General features: G+C 52.1%; 1 protein-coding gene across 2 annotated transcripts in view; it reads right to left on the bottom strand.

Annotated features, from left to right (window-relative positions):
* Window positions 1-268: 268 nt before the first annotated feature.
* The window catches only part of SLC43A3 (solute carrier family 43 member 3), a 22,304-nt gene continuing 3,969 nt past the window's right edge, over window positions 269-18,603 (bottom strand). The window contains exons 4-13 of one of the 2 annotated variants that reach the window (XM_040495125.1): window positions 14,493-14,539; window positions 13,087-13,163; window positions 12,773-12,865; window positions 10,483-10,622; window positions 9,092-9,189; window positions 7,365-7,556; window positions 6,992-7,111; window positions 2,863-3,049; window positions 2,116-2,239; window positions 269-904 (exon numbers count right to left, since the gene is read on the bottom strand). In XM_040495125.1, coding sequence (XP_040351059.1) covers window positions 803-904; window positions 2,116-2,239; window positions 2,863-3,049; window positions 6,992-7,111; window positions 7,365-7,556; window positions 9,092-9,189; window positions 10,483-10,622; window positions 12,773-12,865; window positions 13,087-13,163; window positions 14,493-14,539 — 1,180 coding nt within the window. In that variant the 3' untranslated portion in view covers window positions 269-802. The remainder of the gene's footprint in view (window positions 905-2,115; window positions 2,240-2,862; window positions 3,050-6,991; window positions 7,112-7,364; window positions 7,557-9,091; window positions 9,190-10,482; window positions 10,623-12,772; window positions 12,866-13,086; window positions 13,164-14,492; window positions 14,540-18,603) is intronic. The other variant, XM_040495124.1, reaches the window with a different exon arrangement.

Here is an 18,603-nt window from a genome sequence, read left to right as displayed (position 1 = left end):
TGGGGGAGGGTGGGGAGGAAGAGGAGGCAAAGGAAGGAAGCATCAGGCCCATGTCCCAGGACCAGGAGAGTGGGTCCCAGTCTGAGGTTCCACCTCCGGGTCCAGCTGCTACACTGGGGATGCTGCACCCAGGTTCCTCTGCCCCCACTCCCGCAGCCACTCCCCAGGCTGGAGCACCCCCCGGCGGAAGCACAAGCAAGCACACACATGCACACACACGTGCACACAGACACACAGCAGCCCAAAGCCGTGAGAGCCACTCCAGTAGTTGCCTCGGCAGAGAGATTTTATTTTTCTATAAGATTACCCCCCAGAGAAATGTTTTCTGTTATGCCCAACGTAAATAATAGAGGGAGCCCCCTCCAAGGGCCGGGCCCTGTCGCCCAGGTCACCACAACCGTACTCCTCACCTGGAAGCTTACCTGGCACAAAGGGCTCGACACACAGAGGCCTCACAGCCAAAGAGGTCTGAACAAGTAGGTGAAAAACCTCCTCCCCATCACATCACCTCCCCTTAGACCGGGTGTCTACGAAGGTCATGTGCTTCCTGCTCCGAAACTAAGAACTTCCATGGGCCTTTGCTCTGGGTCCGTCTGACAGCAATCAGCGTGGCAACGGGGCCTCTTCTCTTGTTAATCCGGGTGTCAGCTGGCCGTGAAACGTCTTTTATTTTTTTAAAGAAACAGCAATGGCCAATTAATACCGGTAGCCTGGGCAGGCAGAGTGCGCCTGGACAGGAGGTCCTCCAAGGTGGGGAAAGATTAGCAAAGCGTCCTCAGCGTGAAAAGCAAGAGCTGCGGAGCTAGGCAGTCGCAGGAGACTTCCGTTCCCGCCGGCACTCCCAGTACACCATAAAGGGGTGGACAAACGTCAAGACAGTGGCCAGCACCAGCATCACGTTCACCTGGCGGGGAGAGAGGGGAGGAGTGAGGTCCAGAACTCTAAGCAGCAGCCACCACCAACAAAGGAACAGCCTCGACTTTCTCCTGAGACACTACGGTGCCCGGGGGGGGGGGGGGGGAGACTTCTTTTTCCTCTCTGCCCGGAAGAGCAGAGTCAGGGAGGGATATCGTGCCCATTTCACAGATGAAGAAACAGAGGTCTTGAGAGCGCTCAACGACCTGCTCAAGGTCACACGGGAAGTTGGGGACAGTGGCTGGAACACACGTCTTCTGAATACGGTCAGACTCGCTGGAGGTCACAATCGAGGCACTCTCCTCAGTTCTGAAGTTCAGTCCCTTTTTTTTTTTTTTAATTTTTATTTATTTCTGAGACAGAGAGAGACAGAGCATGAGTGAGAGAGGGGCAGAGAGAGAGGGAGACACAGAATCAGAAGCAGGCTCCAGGCTCTGAGCTGTCAGCACAGTGCCCGACGCGGGGCTCGAACTCACAAACCGTGAGATCGCGACCTGAGCCGAAGTCGGTCTCTCAACCAACTGAGCCACCCAGGAGCCCCTTGCTACCCTTTTTTAAACGAGGCTAACAGAGCTGTGCGGTGGTCGGAATATGAAATTCAAAGTCAAACGATTTCTGCTCCTTGGCTTTGTGCTTCTGAATGTCTAAAGTCACGGAACCCAAATCCCTGAACTGATGTCTTCAATCTGCAGAGAGGTGAACCACCACACCAGCAGGGCTGGGCCTATGAGTACCCCTCCAGTGTGGGGACGCAGGGGTGAGGGTACAGAGCTCCCAGCCCTCGGAATAACCGTGGAAGCCGATGCGTGTTGTAGTCCCAGGGCCGAGGCCAGGGCACCGCAAGCAGGAAATGTCTTTCAAGTCGTCGGTTTTCATTTGAAATGTTGTGAGCATTTTACATTCTCTGCCAGAGTATGTCTGCTTGTTTCCACACACACAAAGACTATATTCTCCCTAAATCTCTTGGCAACCCCGCAGGTGAGTCTTGTGGTTTCAGGTACCCCTGCCTTGTGGCAGGGGTCCCCTGCTACCCCAGTTTGAGAAATAAGACCAAGGATGCCCCCATGTGCAGAAACATTCCTAAAGGAACCATCTCAGCCAGATGTGGGGCGCCCCCTGCGGGGGCCCCGCTGAGGCACCCCAATCTAGATGTCCTTGCTGGCCTAAGGCCAGGGCCACGCCCCTCCCCACAGTACTCACGTAGAGCGGGTCGTTCTGGAGGGGGCCTTTGATGAAGGTGAAAATGGGGAACTGGAGCAGAGACACAATGGCTGACAAGGCCATCACCAGCCCAAAGAGCTTCCCGAAGTGCTCCGCAGGGAAACTGGGGAGAGAGACAAACAGGGTTCCCGTGAGCTCCAGGAGCCCTCTTTCCAAGGAGGGGCCTGACCGTGGTGGGTCTGTGGAGGCCACTTCTCCCAAGTCCCCCAGTCCTAGGCCTGGCTTCACTCACCCACACCCAACACCCACACAGCTCTTCCCCCCTCACCTTTGCTCAAACACAGAACACAGAGGAGGTATTGTGCAGGGCCCCGGGGAAACAGCAGGGACCCAGACACAGGCTGTGCCCACAGAGGTCTCAAGGAAAAGACAGACACATGAACAGGTCAGTATTTGCTGGGTGATGGGTGCACTCTCAGAGGAAGCAGGACCAGAGTGCCAAGGGCACAAAGAAGGAAGACACTCTCTTTCTGACTCTGGGACAGTTGAACCGGAAGCGGGCCTTGGAGGGTGTACAGGTAGATAAGAGAGGCAGAGAGGAGAGCTGATATGAAGGCTCCAGTTCGTGAATGTTCTATCCCTCCCACCAGCTTCTCCCGCTACCCCACCCTCTACACCGGCTCCCAGACCCTGCCTCCCTCACTGGACCAGCCCCAGGTCCATCCAGCACACTTCCCTTTGCGCCCGCACGTCCCCGGTGGTGTTACGCACCCCAAGCCCACTTACGCGAGGGTGAGGAAGGCTGCGTTGCCCCCGTAGAGGAAGGAGCGGCTGATCACTTGCAGGATGAAAGTGACATACTGGAGGGGCAGGATGGGGACCGAGGCACAGAGGGCGAAGCCCAGGCACAGCAGAGACGTCAGAGCCAGAGAAGGCACCGCCGAGCGGAGGGCCACCGTCATGGCCGAGGACCCTGGTCCAAAGGAAAAAGAGGTTGCGCATGGAGGTGAGCACGGTGGAGGATGGGGAAGGGACACAAAGACGCGAGAGGAAGTCGAGCCACCGTCCCCGGCCCGCCAGCCGTCCGGGCAGAAACCTCTTCCTCCCACATGCTCATCTCCAATCCATCCCCCAGTTGCCATTCAAGTGCACCCACTGCTCTCTACCCCCACTGACTCCGCCTGGTCCGTGGGTCACGTGCTCTGCCCCCTCCAAGCCACAGCCATCTATTCCGTGTGGCTCTCGGGCGATGGCAACATCAGTGCCGCAGCCACAGGACGGATGGGCAGCAGCTGACGGGGCCAGAGGAGGCCGTGTCCCGGAGCCCCCTCGGGAGGGAGAGAGCTACGGGCCACGGCGTGCAGTGGGCACCTTCACCCAAGAGAGGGTGAGACAAAATATAATGTGGGTGTGCGTTACAATATCCTGTAATCATCTGCAACGGCACAATAATACTTCAGAGAATGCAGACTAGATATATATCTTCTGCATTTCTTTAAAAAGCCATAAAAATAATTACCTAAAGAAAGAGGGAATGAATGGGGGTCCAGGGAACAGGAAGGGAAACAAAACTTCCTCAAATATATGGTTTCACAGCTTGGAAAAATAGAACTGTTTGCTAGTTAATGACTAAAAATACAATTAGGTGTGCCTGGGTGGCTCAGTGGGTTAAGCATCCGACTCCTGATTTCGGCTCAGGTCATGATCTCGCAGTTCATGAGTTCGGGCCCCGTGTCAGGCTCTGGGCTGACAGCCCGGAGCCTGCTTGGGATTCTCTCTCCCCCTCTCTCTCTGCCCCTCCCCTGCTTGCACTCTCTTTCTCTCTCCCAAAATAAATCAGCTTTAAAAAGAAGTTAAATTAAAAGAATAGGACGAAAACAAAGCAATCGCAAAAACTCAGAAACCAATGGACATGTATATATGTCAAGATGGTGACTCTTAAAACACAGTAATTTGACTGTACATCTCTTTGGGATATATCTTAAGGAGAAGGAAGGAAGGAAGGAAGGAAGGAAGGAAGGGCAACAGTACTCAGCAATCATTATTAATAGTACTGATATTGCGAAGCCAGGCATTATGTATAAGTTATATTTTTAAAATACTAGGGGCGCCTGGGTGGCGCAGTCGGTTAAGCGTCCGACTTCAGCCAGGTCACGATCTCGCGGTCCAGGAGTTCGAGCCCCGCGTCGGGCTCTGGGCTGATGGCTTGGAGCCTGTTTCCGATTCTGTGTCTCCCTCTCTCTCTGCCCCTCCCCCGTTCATGCTCTGTCTCTGTCTGTCCCAAAAATAAATAAACGTTGAAAAAAAAAATTTTTTTTAAATAAAATAAAATAAAATACTATACATGTGTATATGTATACAGTGCACAGCATATAGAGAAAGTGTATACAGTATACGTAAATAGCATTATTTAGGAACTACGATTTTCAGAGGAAGAGAAAATAGACACATATAAAGTCAAGAAAGTAAACTTTGTTTCTTGGGGTTTTTTTTTTAATGTTTACTTATTTATTTTGAGACAGAGACAGAGAGCACAAGAGTGCAAGCGGAGGAGAATCCCAAAGATTCTCCCAAGAATTTAGAAATTCTCATTTCTCCCAAGAAATTAGAAATCAGAACAGAGCCGGATGCAGGGTTCGATCTAACAAATGGTGAGATTGTGGCCTGAGCCGAAATCAAGAGTCAGACGCTCAACCGACTGAGCCACCCAGGTGCCCCAAGAAAGTAAACTTGGAATTAAAACGTCACCTCTCTCCAAGGCCTCGAAGCACAGACAACCCAGGAGAACCGGAAGTTCTAGCCTCCAGACTGCAGTCTTTAAATACCATTTCCCACTTAAAGGGACCCAGGACTACTTGGGGAAATGAACGCTTCAGGTCCGGGGCAGGAAACTTACCCCGGGACACGGATCTGAACATGTCGCTGTGTTCGGGAGTAAGACAGTCTCTAAACCCACTGGGGCTGTGTGAAAGGACACAGACTCTGACCTGGTGGTTCCCAGTGGCCAAAGAAGATGGACCGATTCGAGCATAAAGAAGAATCGTGACAGACATGGATGGAAACGTGTCAAATATATTTAAATTGGTCTTTTTTTTCTAATGTTTATTTGTTTTTGAGAGAGGGAGAGAGGCGGAGTAGGAGCAGGGGAGGGGCAGGGAGAGAGGCAGACAGAGAATCCCAAGCAGGCTCCGCAGTGTCAGCACAGAACCCGATGCGGGGCTCGAACTCAGCAGCTGTGAGATCATGACCTGAGCCAGAGTCGGACGCTTACCCGACTGAGCCACCCCGGCGCCCCTGTCAAATATATTTAAAATGAGACTTTAAAAGAGAAATGACGTTAAGAAATAAAGTAACGAACGAAACAACGGAGAAGTGACAGCTCATCACCTCTGGAGGTTGCTAGGGCACCAAGTCAGTACTCTGAAACTGGTAAACAGAGGAAAAGCCAAGCACTTATTTCAGGGTGCAAAGCCACCAATGAGGGAAAGCTTTTCTTTCGGGAGGAACTCTAGCAAGTAAAAGCAGAAGGAAAGACAGAAATAGAAAATCTCCATTTTGCAATCCTAATAAGATAATGGATCCCAGCAGTGATCACCAGGAGCTACTAAAATCATTAGCCAAAAGGCTGATGGGAAACTCGGTAATGGGTGCATCAGACTGGCAATGTCTGGACCCACTGATCAATCCTAACATCGTAAGAACAGACACAGCGAGTACCAGGGGCTGATAGGAACCAGAGGAAGCCCGAGGCTCCACCTCCGAAGCATGCTCCCAAAAAAATATTAAACTGCGTCTCCTCAAGCCTCCAATCTGCCTGTTTACAGGAAATACCCAATCAAAGAAACATTTTTAAATGATACCAAAGGATGCCAAATCCAATCTGGGGGAAATCTGACAGAGCAAATGACCCAGTTTCTTCAACAAATAAACAACAAGAAGAAACAAAAGGTGGGGGGAGGGGAGGGGACATACAAATGTAAAAAGATACGGAAGGCTCATCAACCAAATACACAGCGCAGACCCCGTGTGCATCCTAATTTGAATGAACCAACTGTAAAAAAAAAAAAGGCATATCTGAGGCAATTTGGGAAATCTGAACGGGACTGCATGTTAGATGGTATTAAGAAATTATTGGGTTTTGTACGTGACCACGACATGACGGTACCGCTTACATAAAAAGGACCTTGTTTTTAGAGACCCAGACTGAAGTATTTACAGAGGAAAGGATCTGATGCCTGAGATCTATCTCAAAACACACCAGCAGGGGTAGGAGGCACAGTGCGGGGGACGAGGGTACCTCAGAGGCCCCCTGTTCCTCTGGTCTCGGAATCCAAGGTCTCATCCACGCTCCTTGGCTCAGCACCGCCTGCCCCTTGTTACCTCTCCCCCTTCAGCACCTTCTCTGTGCCCTGGGTCAGCCGGACATCCCCTCTGGGATTCCCCAGATTCCCCCACTATTTTGCTAGCTCCTTCACCTTCCTGACCTCAGCGTATTCCTGGGCTGCTCTCCCAGGGCCCTCCTCTTCCTCTCCTCACTTCTTGCTCGTCCTTCAGGCCTCAGCTCAGAAGCCACTTCCTCCAGGAAGCCTTCCCTGACATCATCCGCAACCTCACCCAGCACAGGCTTTGTGCCTGTGTGTCCCCATCGCCCCCACCCCGGGAGCTGACTGCATGGACGGCAACGCCTGATCGCCTGCCCTTCTCCATTCTCTCCGCGGAGAACAGCTTGAGAACAAGGGCATCCCCGTCCCGTCCGCTGTGGAATCTGGAAGGATGGCTGGCACACAATTCACACTCCGTGACCAGTGGATGGACTAATACGGATGGATGCAAGCAGAGAAGGATTAAGAACAAAAGAGAAGGGGACTCTGGCCGCGCATGAAGACTCCTCCTCTTCCGGTTCTCCAGGCCTCACCTGTGCTTTTCGCTTCCTTCTGGTACTTCTGCTTGAGCCGGTCCATGAGCAGGCCGTTCCAGGGGGCACACAGCACTCCGAAGAACTGAGTGATGGCGAAGGCGTTTGTGTAGGCGCTGACTGCAGAGGGCAGACAGGGGGTGGCTGGTAAGAAACTTCCAGCACTGCCTTACGGGACAGGACTCTCCCCACCTGCCTTTGCCCTGCCTGTCCCTCCTCCCCACACCCCTGCTCAGACCTTCCTCCAGACCACATAGCCCCACCGAGCTCAGTACGCCCCCCACCCCCCCAACCCCGCCTCAAGGTTCCAAGTCCCCGGCAGGGACACAGAGGCGGGCTGCACCACCACCCCACCCCCAGCCCTGCCACATACCTAGCGCCCTGTCACCCTTGGCCAGGCTGGTGAGCAGAGAGTTGAGGGTGCCGATGAAGAGGTAATGCCACAGCTGTATCACAGACAGCCACACCAGGTGCCAGGCGAAGCGCTGAGAGAGAACATAGCTCCAGAAAGAGCGGGGCTCCTGCTGCTTCCCTGGTCCCAGCGCCTCTGATGGAGAGGAAGGATCTGGGCATAAATTACAAGGTAGGGGAGTGGGATGGGCAGGAGTGTAGGGGCCTCACGGGGCAGTCTAAGGAGTGAGCTCACCTTCTCTTGGCTTCCAGGCCTCATCTGGCGTGTTCTCCGAGCTGCCAGTAAACAGCACGTCCCCACCCCTATACCTTTGTTATCCCGGCCCCACCACCATGAATGACCCACCCACGTCCCCGCTCCGTCTGCTGAAACCCCATCTGTCTTTCGCAGCTCGGATCCAATGACACTTCTTGCACCAACACTCTCCCAGCCAGCACGGGGAAGAGAAAGACAAGGAGAACAGAACGTTCGCTGGAGACGAGGTGAGGGTCAGTAGGCGGACAGCCACTGTCTCAGCAGCAACTCGCGCCCCTTCCCTTGCTTTCAGTGCCAGGATCCCGAGTCTGTTCTGGAAATCGTCCCCTGCCTGAGTCCTCGTGGTCCAGGCGGGGCTGTGAATGACGTGTCCTGTTCCTCACCCAGGGTTGACCAATTCGATCGCTCTCCCTGGCGAGGCCGACTGGCTGTGATTTTAGTCCCCAGGGATCCCCAGGGGCATCCTGGTTCTCCTCTTCCCGGGGCCTGGCAAGTTCACGTTCCCCTTAATTTTGTGAGCTTTCCCAGAATCCTGTTCTTGCTTCTACCTTGCCGGCAGTGCTTTGGGATGTTTGTAACCGAAGCCCCAAAACAGAGGAAGGAAGGGAGGCGGCAAGGGGATGAGAGAGGGCGAAGGGGGTGGGGGGGGGTTGGGCGGGACATCTACAGGCAACGGGACAAAAACAAGGCAGACTCAGGGACTGAGGGGTGGGAGGAGGGGAAGGCAAATGACCTGGGGGTTGGGAGGACGTCTAATGAGACTAGGAGAGAGAAGAGGGGCAGAAAGAGAAAGCACAGAGGTCTACGCCCTTCCACGGACCCTCTGTAAAAGGGAGGTGAGGTGGGGTGGAGAAGACCCCCCCACATCCTCTTCTGGATGGACCGTTCCTTTTTTTTTTTTTTTTAATTTTTTTAATGTTTATTTATTTTTTTTTTCAACATTTATTTATTTTTCGGACAGAGAGAGACAGAGCATGAATGGGGGAGGGGCAGAGAGAGAGGGAAACACAGAATCGGAAACAGGCTCCAGGCTCTGAGCCACCAGCCCAGAGCCTGACGCGGGGCTCGAACTCACGGACCGCGAGATCGTGACCTGGCTGAAGTCGGACGCTCAACCGACTGCGCCACCCAGGCGCCCCAAATGTTTATTTATTTTTGAGAGAGAGAGAGAGACTGAGCATGAACGGGGAGGGGCAAAAAGAGAGGGAGACACAGAATCTGAAGCAAGATCCAGGCTCTGAGCCGTCAGCACGGAGGCTGACTCAGGAGTCGAACTCACGAATCATGAGATCATGACCTGAGCCGAAGTCAGACGCATAACGGACTGAGCCACCCAGGTGCTCCTGGACGGACCTTCCGTGACTCTGAGTCCCCAGGGCAGCTCTGGAGGCAGAGCACCAGGTCGGCCTTGGGGCTGAACCCTCAGGACTCACCTTCCTTTGCTGGAAGGGACTCCTTGGACTGCAGCTCCAGCTTTTCAGACTCTGCCGTTTTCTTGTCTTCCTCCCTGGCGTCGTTCCCAGAGCACAGGCTATGGACACAGAAGCCCCCAGCCCAAGCCCAGGACCGAGAGCTGAGCCTGAGATTCAGGCTGCAGGGACTCCCAGATTTCACTGCACAGGCCACAGCCCAGACCAATCACAGCAGAATGTCTGGGCACAGGAGCCAGGCTTCCGTAACTTTTTTACATGTTTATTTTTTATTCATTTTTGAGAGAGAGCGCGAGTGGGGCAGGGGCAGACAGGGAGGGAGACAAAGGATCCTCAGCAGGCTCCCAGATGACAGCAGAGCCCAACACGGGGCTCGAACTCACGAACCGTGAGATCATGACCTGAGCTGAAATCAAAAGTCGCTTAACCGACAGAGCTGCTTAAAGACGCTTAACCGACAGAGCCACCCAGGCGCCCCAGGCTTCCTTTATCAAACCATATCATTGTCATTATCATTATCAAACCATAATATGATTCTATTATGCAGCAAAGTTTGGGAACCACTGGAAGTGTGGGCAAAGCGGGCGAGGCCTGGGTTCAAATCCCAGTTCTGCCTCCTCCCAGCTATGGAAACTTGGCTCAGACTTAGCCCCCCTGAGCCTCATTTTTCTCACTTGGAAAGCGGAGATAAGGATATCTATCTGAGAGGATTATCATTCAGTGAAATCAGAGGGCACAAGGGGCGTGGCAAATAGTAAATGAGCACCAATGAATGCCCCCCCCCCCCCACTACCTGTGGTGCTAACTGGAAAAATGGTCACATTTCTGCACCTGCTCTGTTTTCTAACCTTTGCAATGGGACTTTACGGCTCTGTTTCCGCAGCCCCTGTATCGGGGCTGGCCTTGTGACCTGCTTCCACCGAGGGAATGCAACAGAAGTGATATTGGGCCAATTCCAAGAAACCCTGTGCACGTCTGCACGGGTTTCTTGGAACCCCGGAACCAGCCTAATGGAGGATGAGAGCCACGTGACCCAGACATCTTTGTCACCTTGAATGACTGCCAGACAAACCCCATGAGGGAGGCCATCTTCACTAGCCAGCCCCCAGCTAGCCCACCAGATGACCGGAGGCATAAGTGAGCCTGTCAACACCGTCCAGGCCTGTCTCTGATTAGTAGAACTAGCCAGCGACCCACAGACTCATGAAAAATAAGAAATGCTTAATGTTACTGAGTTTTGGAATGAGTTTTGTTACACAGCAATAGCTAGCTGATACACCCCCAGTCTAGTCCTCCTGTCCTGTGACAGGAGGTCACATCTGTCCCACCCCTGGCTTCCTGCCGCAGGTCAGGTGAAAGGTACTGGCCCACGATCACCAGATCACAGTCCTTACCCGTAGCTGTAGTTCGAGGGCACCGGATAGGGGATGTGCCCTCGGGGCATCAGGAGGAAAGTACGCCCAACATGCCAGGCACTGAAGACGGAAAGGAAGATGAAGGAGGCCTTGAGGCTGATGCCTTGTTCATAAAGGAGCTGCAGAAGGAGAAGGGGAAAAGTCAGCGTAACACCCATATTCGTGGCAATCTTAGTTATAACATCCAAAAGGTCGAAGCAAACCATTTGCAGAGAAGTAGGTAAACGAACGGTGGCACATACGTACAACGGGACCTTATTCACCCTTAAAGAGGAGGGAGGTTCTGACACGCGCTACAACATGGGTGAACTTGAGAACGCTCTCCTACGTGAAATAAGCCAGGCACAAAGGATAAATACTGCATGATTCCACGTGCATGAGATACCTAGAGCAGTTCAATGCACAGAAACAGAAAACAGAAGGGCGGTGGCCTGGGGCTGGGGCAGGAGGGGGGACAGGAAGTCATTGTTTAACGGGTACAGAGTTTCTGTTTTACAAAGTTGAAAGGAGTCCTGGAGAGGGACGGTGGTCACAGTTGCACAACAGTGTGAACGACCTCAATGCCACTAAACTGCACACTTAAAAATAGTAAAGATGGTAAATTTTATGTGATGTGTATGTTAGCCCACAAAAAAAGTCAGTGTAAGCAGCACGGGCTGGAGCCCCAGCCTGTCACCGGCTCTTGCCTTCCACCCTGAACGCTGATCAAAGACGCCTGGCCCACACACAGGCTCACCCTCACCCCATGGCTCAACCAACAGGGGAGCCACCACGTCACCTGTCACCACGGCCTTGTAGAGTCTCCTAAGGTGGCTTCTCAGAGACCTGCCAGCCTCCTGCTTTTTTATCTCATTTAACAGCAGCCAGGTCCTTTCTCTCAAACAAAACTTTACACAAAAATTCAACTTATGAAACACATCGGCGGGAAGAACCCAGTCATCCTCCCCCCTCGTTCTCCTTGGTGACTGACATACTATCAAAGAGAACCCCTCAGTGTTCCTCAACACCCAGTTTGAAAACCGTTGATGTAGCCCAATGTCCTCCTTTCACAGGGGGTGGAAGTGAGGTCCAGAGAGGTGCAATGAACTGCTCTAGGTCAGAGGAAGTGGCAGCAAGGTCAGATCAAATGGAGAACTCAGCTCCTGCTCTGTCATTCTCTCTCCTTCCACCTCTAAGGAGGGAAGAGAGAAAGGAAGGCACACCCAGGGGAAGGAGGGAGAACCAGGAAAGTGACTCTTATACCAGGGGGAGAGAGGCCTGGGTAAGTGCCCCTGGGGCTCAGTCTCTGGGTGCCCCTCCAAGCCAAGGCGCTCATGGGACTAAGCTAGTCTCATGTCTAGTAGTGACTCCCAGAGCTCCTCTTCTCTTTCCCGATGGCCCATGGGCTGTGCCAGCTGCCCCTGGCCTAACACAAAGCCTGGAGGGAAGTCCCAGGTTAGGCAGCTTCGAGTGTCAAAGACCCACACTCTTTCATTCCTTCCACTCAGTCATCCTTAGTGTCCTCCAGCTGGTTGCCTCATAATCACAGCATAGCTGCCACAGCTCCAGCTATCACATCCTGCCATCACAACATTCAAAGAGAAAAAGTGGGAAGGGGGGCCAAGGAGAAAGGCTTTCTGTCTGCTCCGCTCTCACCTTCCATCAGGGAGGGGAAATGTCCCCTAAACTCTTCCAGGACATACACCCTTCATCTCATTAACAAGGACTGGATAATATGACCACCTCTACCCATCACCAGCAAGGGAGACAGGGATTGCCACAATTGGCTTAGATCAATGAGGGTTCATCCTCTGGGTTGGCACCTCACTGCCCAGGTAGAATTGTTAGTAAGGAAGAAGGTGGAGTGGCTGCTGGGTGAGCCACTGATAACACTGGGAACGGCCCCTCCCCTACCCCGAGCCCCCAAATCAGCCTGTAGGAGGGCTAGAGAGGCCTCTGTGTCTGCCCCGCTGCTCCCACCAGCTACCTCTCACCTTTTTTGTCCAAATCAGAAGCTCACAGGTGCAAACACCCCACTCCAAAGGGCTCCCAGCCCCGGCCTAGCACCAGCCGGGGCACATCATAGCCTCTCCCCAAAACTCCTAGGTAGGCATAAAGAGCCTAATCACTACCAGGTGAGGCTCTAGCAGCAGACAGGTCCGGGCTCAAGTTCAAGAGTCACATTTACTGGCTGCAGGAGGGTCGAAGGAAAGAAATCATGCAAAGTTCACAAGACAAGTGCCTGGCACGTGTAAGTGTTCCGTAAATGTTGCTAACGGATATTTTTTACCTTAATGATGAGGAAGACAGCCGAGGAGGAGTCAAATGCTCCATTGTAGAGGGTGATGATGGTCGAGCGGTGTTTACCAAATAGGTTCCCAACCTAGAGAACACATGAATCACGTATTTGTCCGTGAAACAGTATTTCCTGTGCACCCAGCATGCACCAGGCCCTTACTCTACCCAGACCCATCTCCATCCCAGGAGCCGCTGCTCTGGCTTGAGCCAACCCCACAGGAGGTAGCCAATGCGGAAAAGCGCTTGTCCCTCCCTCCACCCTCCCCAACCTCCCGCCAGGTGCCTGGCATTAGGGCAGGCTCACACCTGCAGGTTGGTGATCAGGAACAAGATTCCTCCGACAGTGAGCATGGGCATGGCCAGGAAGAGCAGGAAGGCCGAGTCTGGAACAGTCAAAGACAGAGGTGGGGGTCATGTCACAGTGCAACCCAAACATGGGGCCCCAGACTCTGGCTCCCACCTGCTCCAAATTCCCAACAATCCTGGGGTCAGGGCCCCAATGCCAGCCAGCCTCCTAGCATCCTCTGAGAATCTTAAGATAGTGGTCAGGGCTCCCCCAAATGTCCCTGCAGAGGGACCCTGTGGAGGTCTCCTGAGCCACTTCTTCCCCACAGAAGGTGGTCCTCGGTCTGTAGCAGACCTGCACGCCTACAGGCAGAGGCAAGACTCAAAGCGAAGCCACTGTTCCGTTCCCTCATTAAGCCACAACAGCCCCTCTCTTTATGGTTGATATTGCCGGGGAGAGAAGCCTGGATTCGGCCCCCAAGGCCAGCCTCTAACTTACTGCATGACTTTGAGCTGGATTCCGAATCTGTGACTCAGTCACCTTATCTGTTAAATGGGAATAACCGTCTTTGCTCTTCCTATCTTACGGGGTGCTGTGAAATCCGAGCATGAAATGGCCATGGACTGTGTTTTCCTGGTTCATTAAACTTGGAGCACTTGGCCAGCACAACCAAGACACCAGGAAAGAGCGCTTCCCCCTACAAGTCTTCGCAAGGCGTCTCTCTCCAGCCTCAGTTTTCTCCTCTACACAGTGGGAGAAGAGGAGAATGAACCCGACTGAAATTCCCAGACCGTGGAAATTTTCTAGGTCCGTAAACCAGTAAAATTTGAAACAAAAACTTTTAACTACGATAGGGTTGTTGACTTTTGCCCTACTAAGTAAGGGTATTTTCAAAAAGAACCATCTTCCATACTATCCTTTTGTGAACACATGAGCCTGGGTGGCTCAGTCGGTTAAGTGTCCGACTTCAGCTCAGGTCGTGATCTCAAGGTCTGTGAGTTCGAGCCCCTCGTCAGGCTCTGGGCTGACAGCTCAGAGCCTGGAGCCCGCTTCGGATTCTGTGTCTCCCTCTCCCTCTGCCCCTCCCCCACCTGCACTCTGTGTCTCTCTCTATCTCAAAAGTAAATAAACATTTTAAAAAATAATAAAATAAAAAGAGAACACATTAACACGGACAAGATGAAGGACGGAATCTTTCAAATAAATTCTTCTCTCTGAAGCAATCCCTCCATTGTCCTTATTTTTTTGCATTCTCAGTAGACTAGACTGGTTTCATAGACTGGCAATCACTCCCTCAAAGGTTCTTTCAAGCTCAAAGTCTGTGGATCTCTGATAATTGTGGGGGTCAGTGTTTCCTACCCATCAGCTTCCCATCTACCAAGTGCCCCTGACCTTGTGTCCCTCCCGCCCATCTGGTAGCACTCACCTGCAGAGATGAAGGCTATGGTGAGGGTGGCACTGGTATAGAGAAATCTGAAACATACAATGGGAGATGGGAAATGATGTCAAGAAAAGACAGAGAAGATAGAGCCAAGGTCCTCCCACTTGGGGTCCCGACAGCCAATCCCTTGGAGAAAGGGATTAGGGCCTGGTCTACAAAGCAAAACTTTTGAGTTCTAATTCCTCCTTGCTGTGTGATCTTGGGTAAGGCACTGCCCTTCTCTGGGCCTCTGGAGCCTTTTCTATATGAGGAAATGAATGGACTCTTCTAGAAATTCTAGGTCACTGTGATTTCAGGACCCACAATCCCAAGGTTATGGGGATCTCTTAGCAGTTTGGGGGTCTTGCAAGGCATGGGGTAAGAGAAGCCATGCCTAAGTGGGATGTTTTGATTTACAATAGGAAATGCACATTTGGTCCTTGTCGCCAGTGCCTGACACAGGGCTCCTAAAACACCTGTAAATTCTTCAGGGATAAGAGCATGAAGAGCATCTTTGTTCTAATCAGGTGACTCTGGGTCGGCTCCTGGATGGCTCCGGGTGGGGGGCTGGTCACCAGAAAGACCAAGCCAGAATTAGAAACTTGGTATTTTTAGCCCTGCCCCCCACTTCTGCAAAAGGTGGAAAGGGTCTGGAAATGATGAATAGGGCTGGAAATGATTAATAATTGATCAAGCCTACGTGAGGAGACCTTCTGGGCTGGTATAGACAACCACAGGCTGAGGGGATGTCACAGCCCAGACTTCACCAGAACAAAAGTTCCTGTGCTCAGGACTGTCCCAGACCTCACCCTACATATCTATTCATCTGGCTGTTTATCTGTATCCTTTATCATGTCCTTTAATAAACTGGTAAACATAAGTAAATGTTTCCTTGGGTTCTGCGAGCTATTCTAGAAAGTAATCCAGTCCAAGGGAAAGGCAGTCATGGGAACGTCTGATTTGTAGCCAAGTGAGACCAAAGTTGCGGGTGAGTTGGGGACCTACCACCTGTGATCGGCATCTGAAGTTGGGGGACGGACTCATGGGACCCAGCCCTTAAACTGGGGGATCTGAGGCTCCAGGTTGATGGTGTCAGAGCTGAGTTACATAGTAGGACACCCAGCTGGTGTCACAGAATTGCATGGTTTGGGAAACCCCACACACGTGTGGTGACCGGACGTGTCAGGAGGGCAGTGTTCTGTTGAAAGTCAAGGAGCAATGCAGGAGGCGGTATGTAAGATTTTCCAAACAGTTGGTGTCAGTGAAGCGGGAGTTGCTAGAACGGCCCAGGCTCAAAGAAACATGTGCGTCCAGAAAGCGAAAGGACGAAAGCATGGGGGATGAAGAGCCCCTGGCTCCTGGGTTGTGGAGAAGTGGCTGCAGTATAATCAGTCACTAAAAGGAAAAGTTACCAACCGAATTCAGAAATGGAGCCAACTCCTGGGGAGCGGGTTCACCAAAGTGCAAAGTAATAAGCAAACGCTGAAACGTACAAGCTCTTGGTTACCGGGATCCGTGATAGCAAAGACGAAATTAAAAGGCGAAAGATTTATGCGATCTGAAGAGAAACCAGAGTATAGCAAAGACGAAATTAAAAGAGTGCCGGCTCAGATCCTCATGCTAGACCGAGGTCAGATTTGGGGCACTCTGAGCTTCGGCCATTAGCCTCCAAGTCACCCCCAAGGGAAAAATTATGCAGGAGCAACAGAAAGTTCCTCTAAGACCTCTGGTCCCCAAGAAGGTAGTCCGTGTGGGAGGAGGCAAAGCCACGGACCTGGATGGTGGCGGGGAGGAGTGGCATGGTGCAAAGGAGTTGCTACATTTTGTGGGTGGGTACCCTCAGCTTCCTGGGGATCCTTTACTGAAATGGGCTGGGTCAGTGACTGACCTGGGGGCTGTGTCCTGGGTTTTGAATGCAGCAGACTGGAAGTGCACGGGTCTGGGTTGATGCAGGACCCAGTAGCTTGTTATGGAACAACCCACACACACAGGAGGTTATTCCTGAGGGCACAGCCAGCCCGGTGGACTGGATAGAAACCACTGTAAGGTGGTGTCCCCCTACAAATGGAACAGTCCAGATGGGGCAGCTGATCCCCTTTGTGTGCAAGCTGTGGGGGAGTGGCTTGATGGTGACCTGTGCCCAGATCTCAGAGGTAAATGCTGTGGTGAAGGGGGTCCCTTTCACGTGGGCACCCCATAAAAACCTATTGCTACGAAAGGACAAAAAACAGTTTGGAAAGGCTTATTGAATCGCTGGCTCAGCTTCCCCTCCTGGGTCTTATAGATGCTAATAAATACATCAGGTCAATTAACAGAAGAATGGGGAAAGGGAGAGGGGAGGATCAAGAGACTGGTCTTAGAAGAGTAGAAATTTTGTAAGTTATTAAGGAATAAGGTGAGGAAAGCAAATCCCGATGGGGGTGGAACAGAGAGGAAGCAGAGGAGAGTCATGAGGTCATCCCCGGAGGGTGGAAATCTTCAGAGGGTTATAGAGATGTGCAATAAAGGAAATGGACATTTGATAAGGTTAAAAGGTGTTAATACAACACTGCCTAAGGCGGGGGGCGGGGAGCCAAAGGGACCCCTGATGGCTCCCAGCATTAAAGTGCCTGCACACCAGTCCGTTCTATTCATCCCCATTTACAAAAATGTTAAAAGCCAGAAGACAGGGGCGCCTGGGTGGCTCAGTCGGTTAAGCGTCCAACTTCGGCTCAGGTCACGATCTCACAGTTCGTGGGTTCCAGCCCCGTGTCAGGGTCTGTGCTGACAGCTCAGAGCCTGGAGCCTGCTTCAGATTCTGTGTCTCCCTCTCTCTCTCTGCCCCTCCTCTGCTCTCTCTCTCTCTCTCTCTCTGTCTCTCTCTAAAATAAACGTTAAGGGGCATAAAAACACTATGAAAGTTGGGCTGTTTAAACAAGCGTTCTGTAAAGAAGTTGTGTCTACCTCACCTGATGTCTTATGAGACATGGCCTCTCCTTTACCTGAACTGTATTATGGGGGTGGCCGCTGTGTGTGTCCAGGCAGGGACACGTCTAGCCCTGTAGACGGGAAGGCGTGTGAATCTGCCCTTCGTGTTAACGGAGCATGTTAAATGGGAGCCAGTGAGACTGCCTGAGCCCAGACGGTGTGGAATAGGAGGTGGAGTACTGGTAGAAGACAAAAGCTCTGTGCCATGACCTTATGGGGAGCATAAACTGGGACTCATGGCAAAAGTCTGCGGTTACCTCCCAGCGACAATGACTGGCATCTCGGACGAGGGAACTTCCGTTTGAGGGGCATCTGTTGTCTTGCTCTCAGACATTAACTGAATCCACACAGATAACTGAAGTACATCAAATGATCTTAAAACAGGAAATACCCACAATGTCTAGCACGATGTCGGAGAAATGCTCTAATGGGGACAACAATGCCCAGAAGAATTCCATACTAAAAATAGCAATGGTTAAACAGGATCGTGTTGCCTGGGGACGGCCCGGAGGAGACACCACGGACAGGGAGCCTCTTTTCCCCTAAGGCGGACTCTGGAACCATGTGGGGAACAGATGGAGTCTACCGTCCCCTTGGACGGTGCCCTCTAAAGAACTCTCGATTAACCAACAAAGAGCGACTTGGCTGTGTTCCAAGATGAATGGACAGCATCCTATTTGGAAGGCCCGCACTCTGATCCAAAAAGGTACAGACAGATCAGCTCAGGGGGCTCAATGAACTGCACGCTGCTGTCCTAGCAGAGAGGAAAGACATCTACAATGGAAAAGGCCCCGACCTTCGGGTTCTTACTGACCCAGTGGCCTGGCCATAGGGTCACGTAGGAGGACGCTGGAAGCCTGGCCATACAGGGCACAGCCCTATGGAAATCCCTACGGCATCAGAGGGGTGCACTAAGAGAACAGGCTTTATGTGAAGGGGTTGTCTCTCTTTCACCTGACTGTCTTTTTTTTTTTTTTTAATGTTTTTATTTGTTTATTTTTTTTTTAATGTTTTTTTTCAACGTTTATTTATTTTTGGGACAGAGAGAGACAGAGCATGAACGGGGGAGGGGCAGAGAGAGAGGGAGACACAGAATTGGAAACAGGCTCCAGGCTCTGAGCCATCAGCCCAGAGCCCGACGCAGGGCTTG

The sequence above is a fragment of the Herpailurus yagouaroundi genome, unplaced genomic scaffold (assembly GCF_014898765.1).
Source record: "Herpailurus yagouaroundi ecotype Mexico unplaced genomic scaffold, PumYag 187, whole genome shotgun sequence".
NCBI classification, from domain to species: domain Eukaryota; kingdom Metazoa; phylum Chordata; class Mammalia; order Carnivora; family Felidae; genus Herpailurus; species Herpailurus yagouaroundi.
The sequence above is the reverse complement of the archived record's forward strand: the minus strand, read 5'-3'. Positions and strand labels throughout refer to the sequence as shown.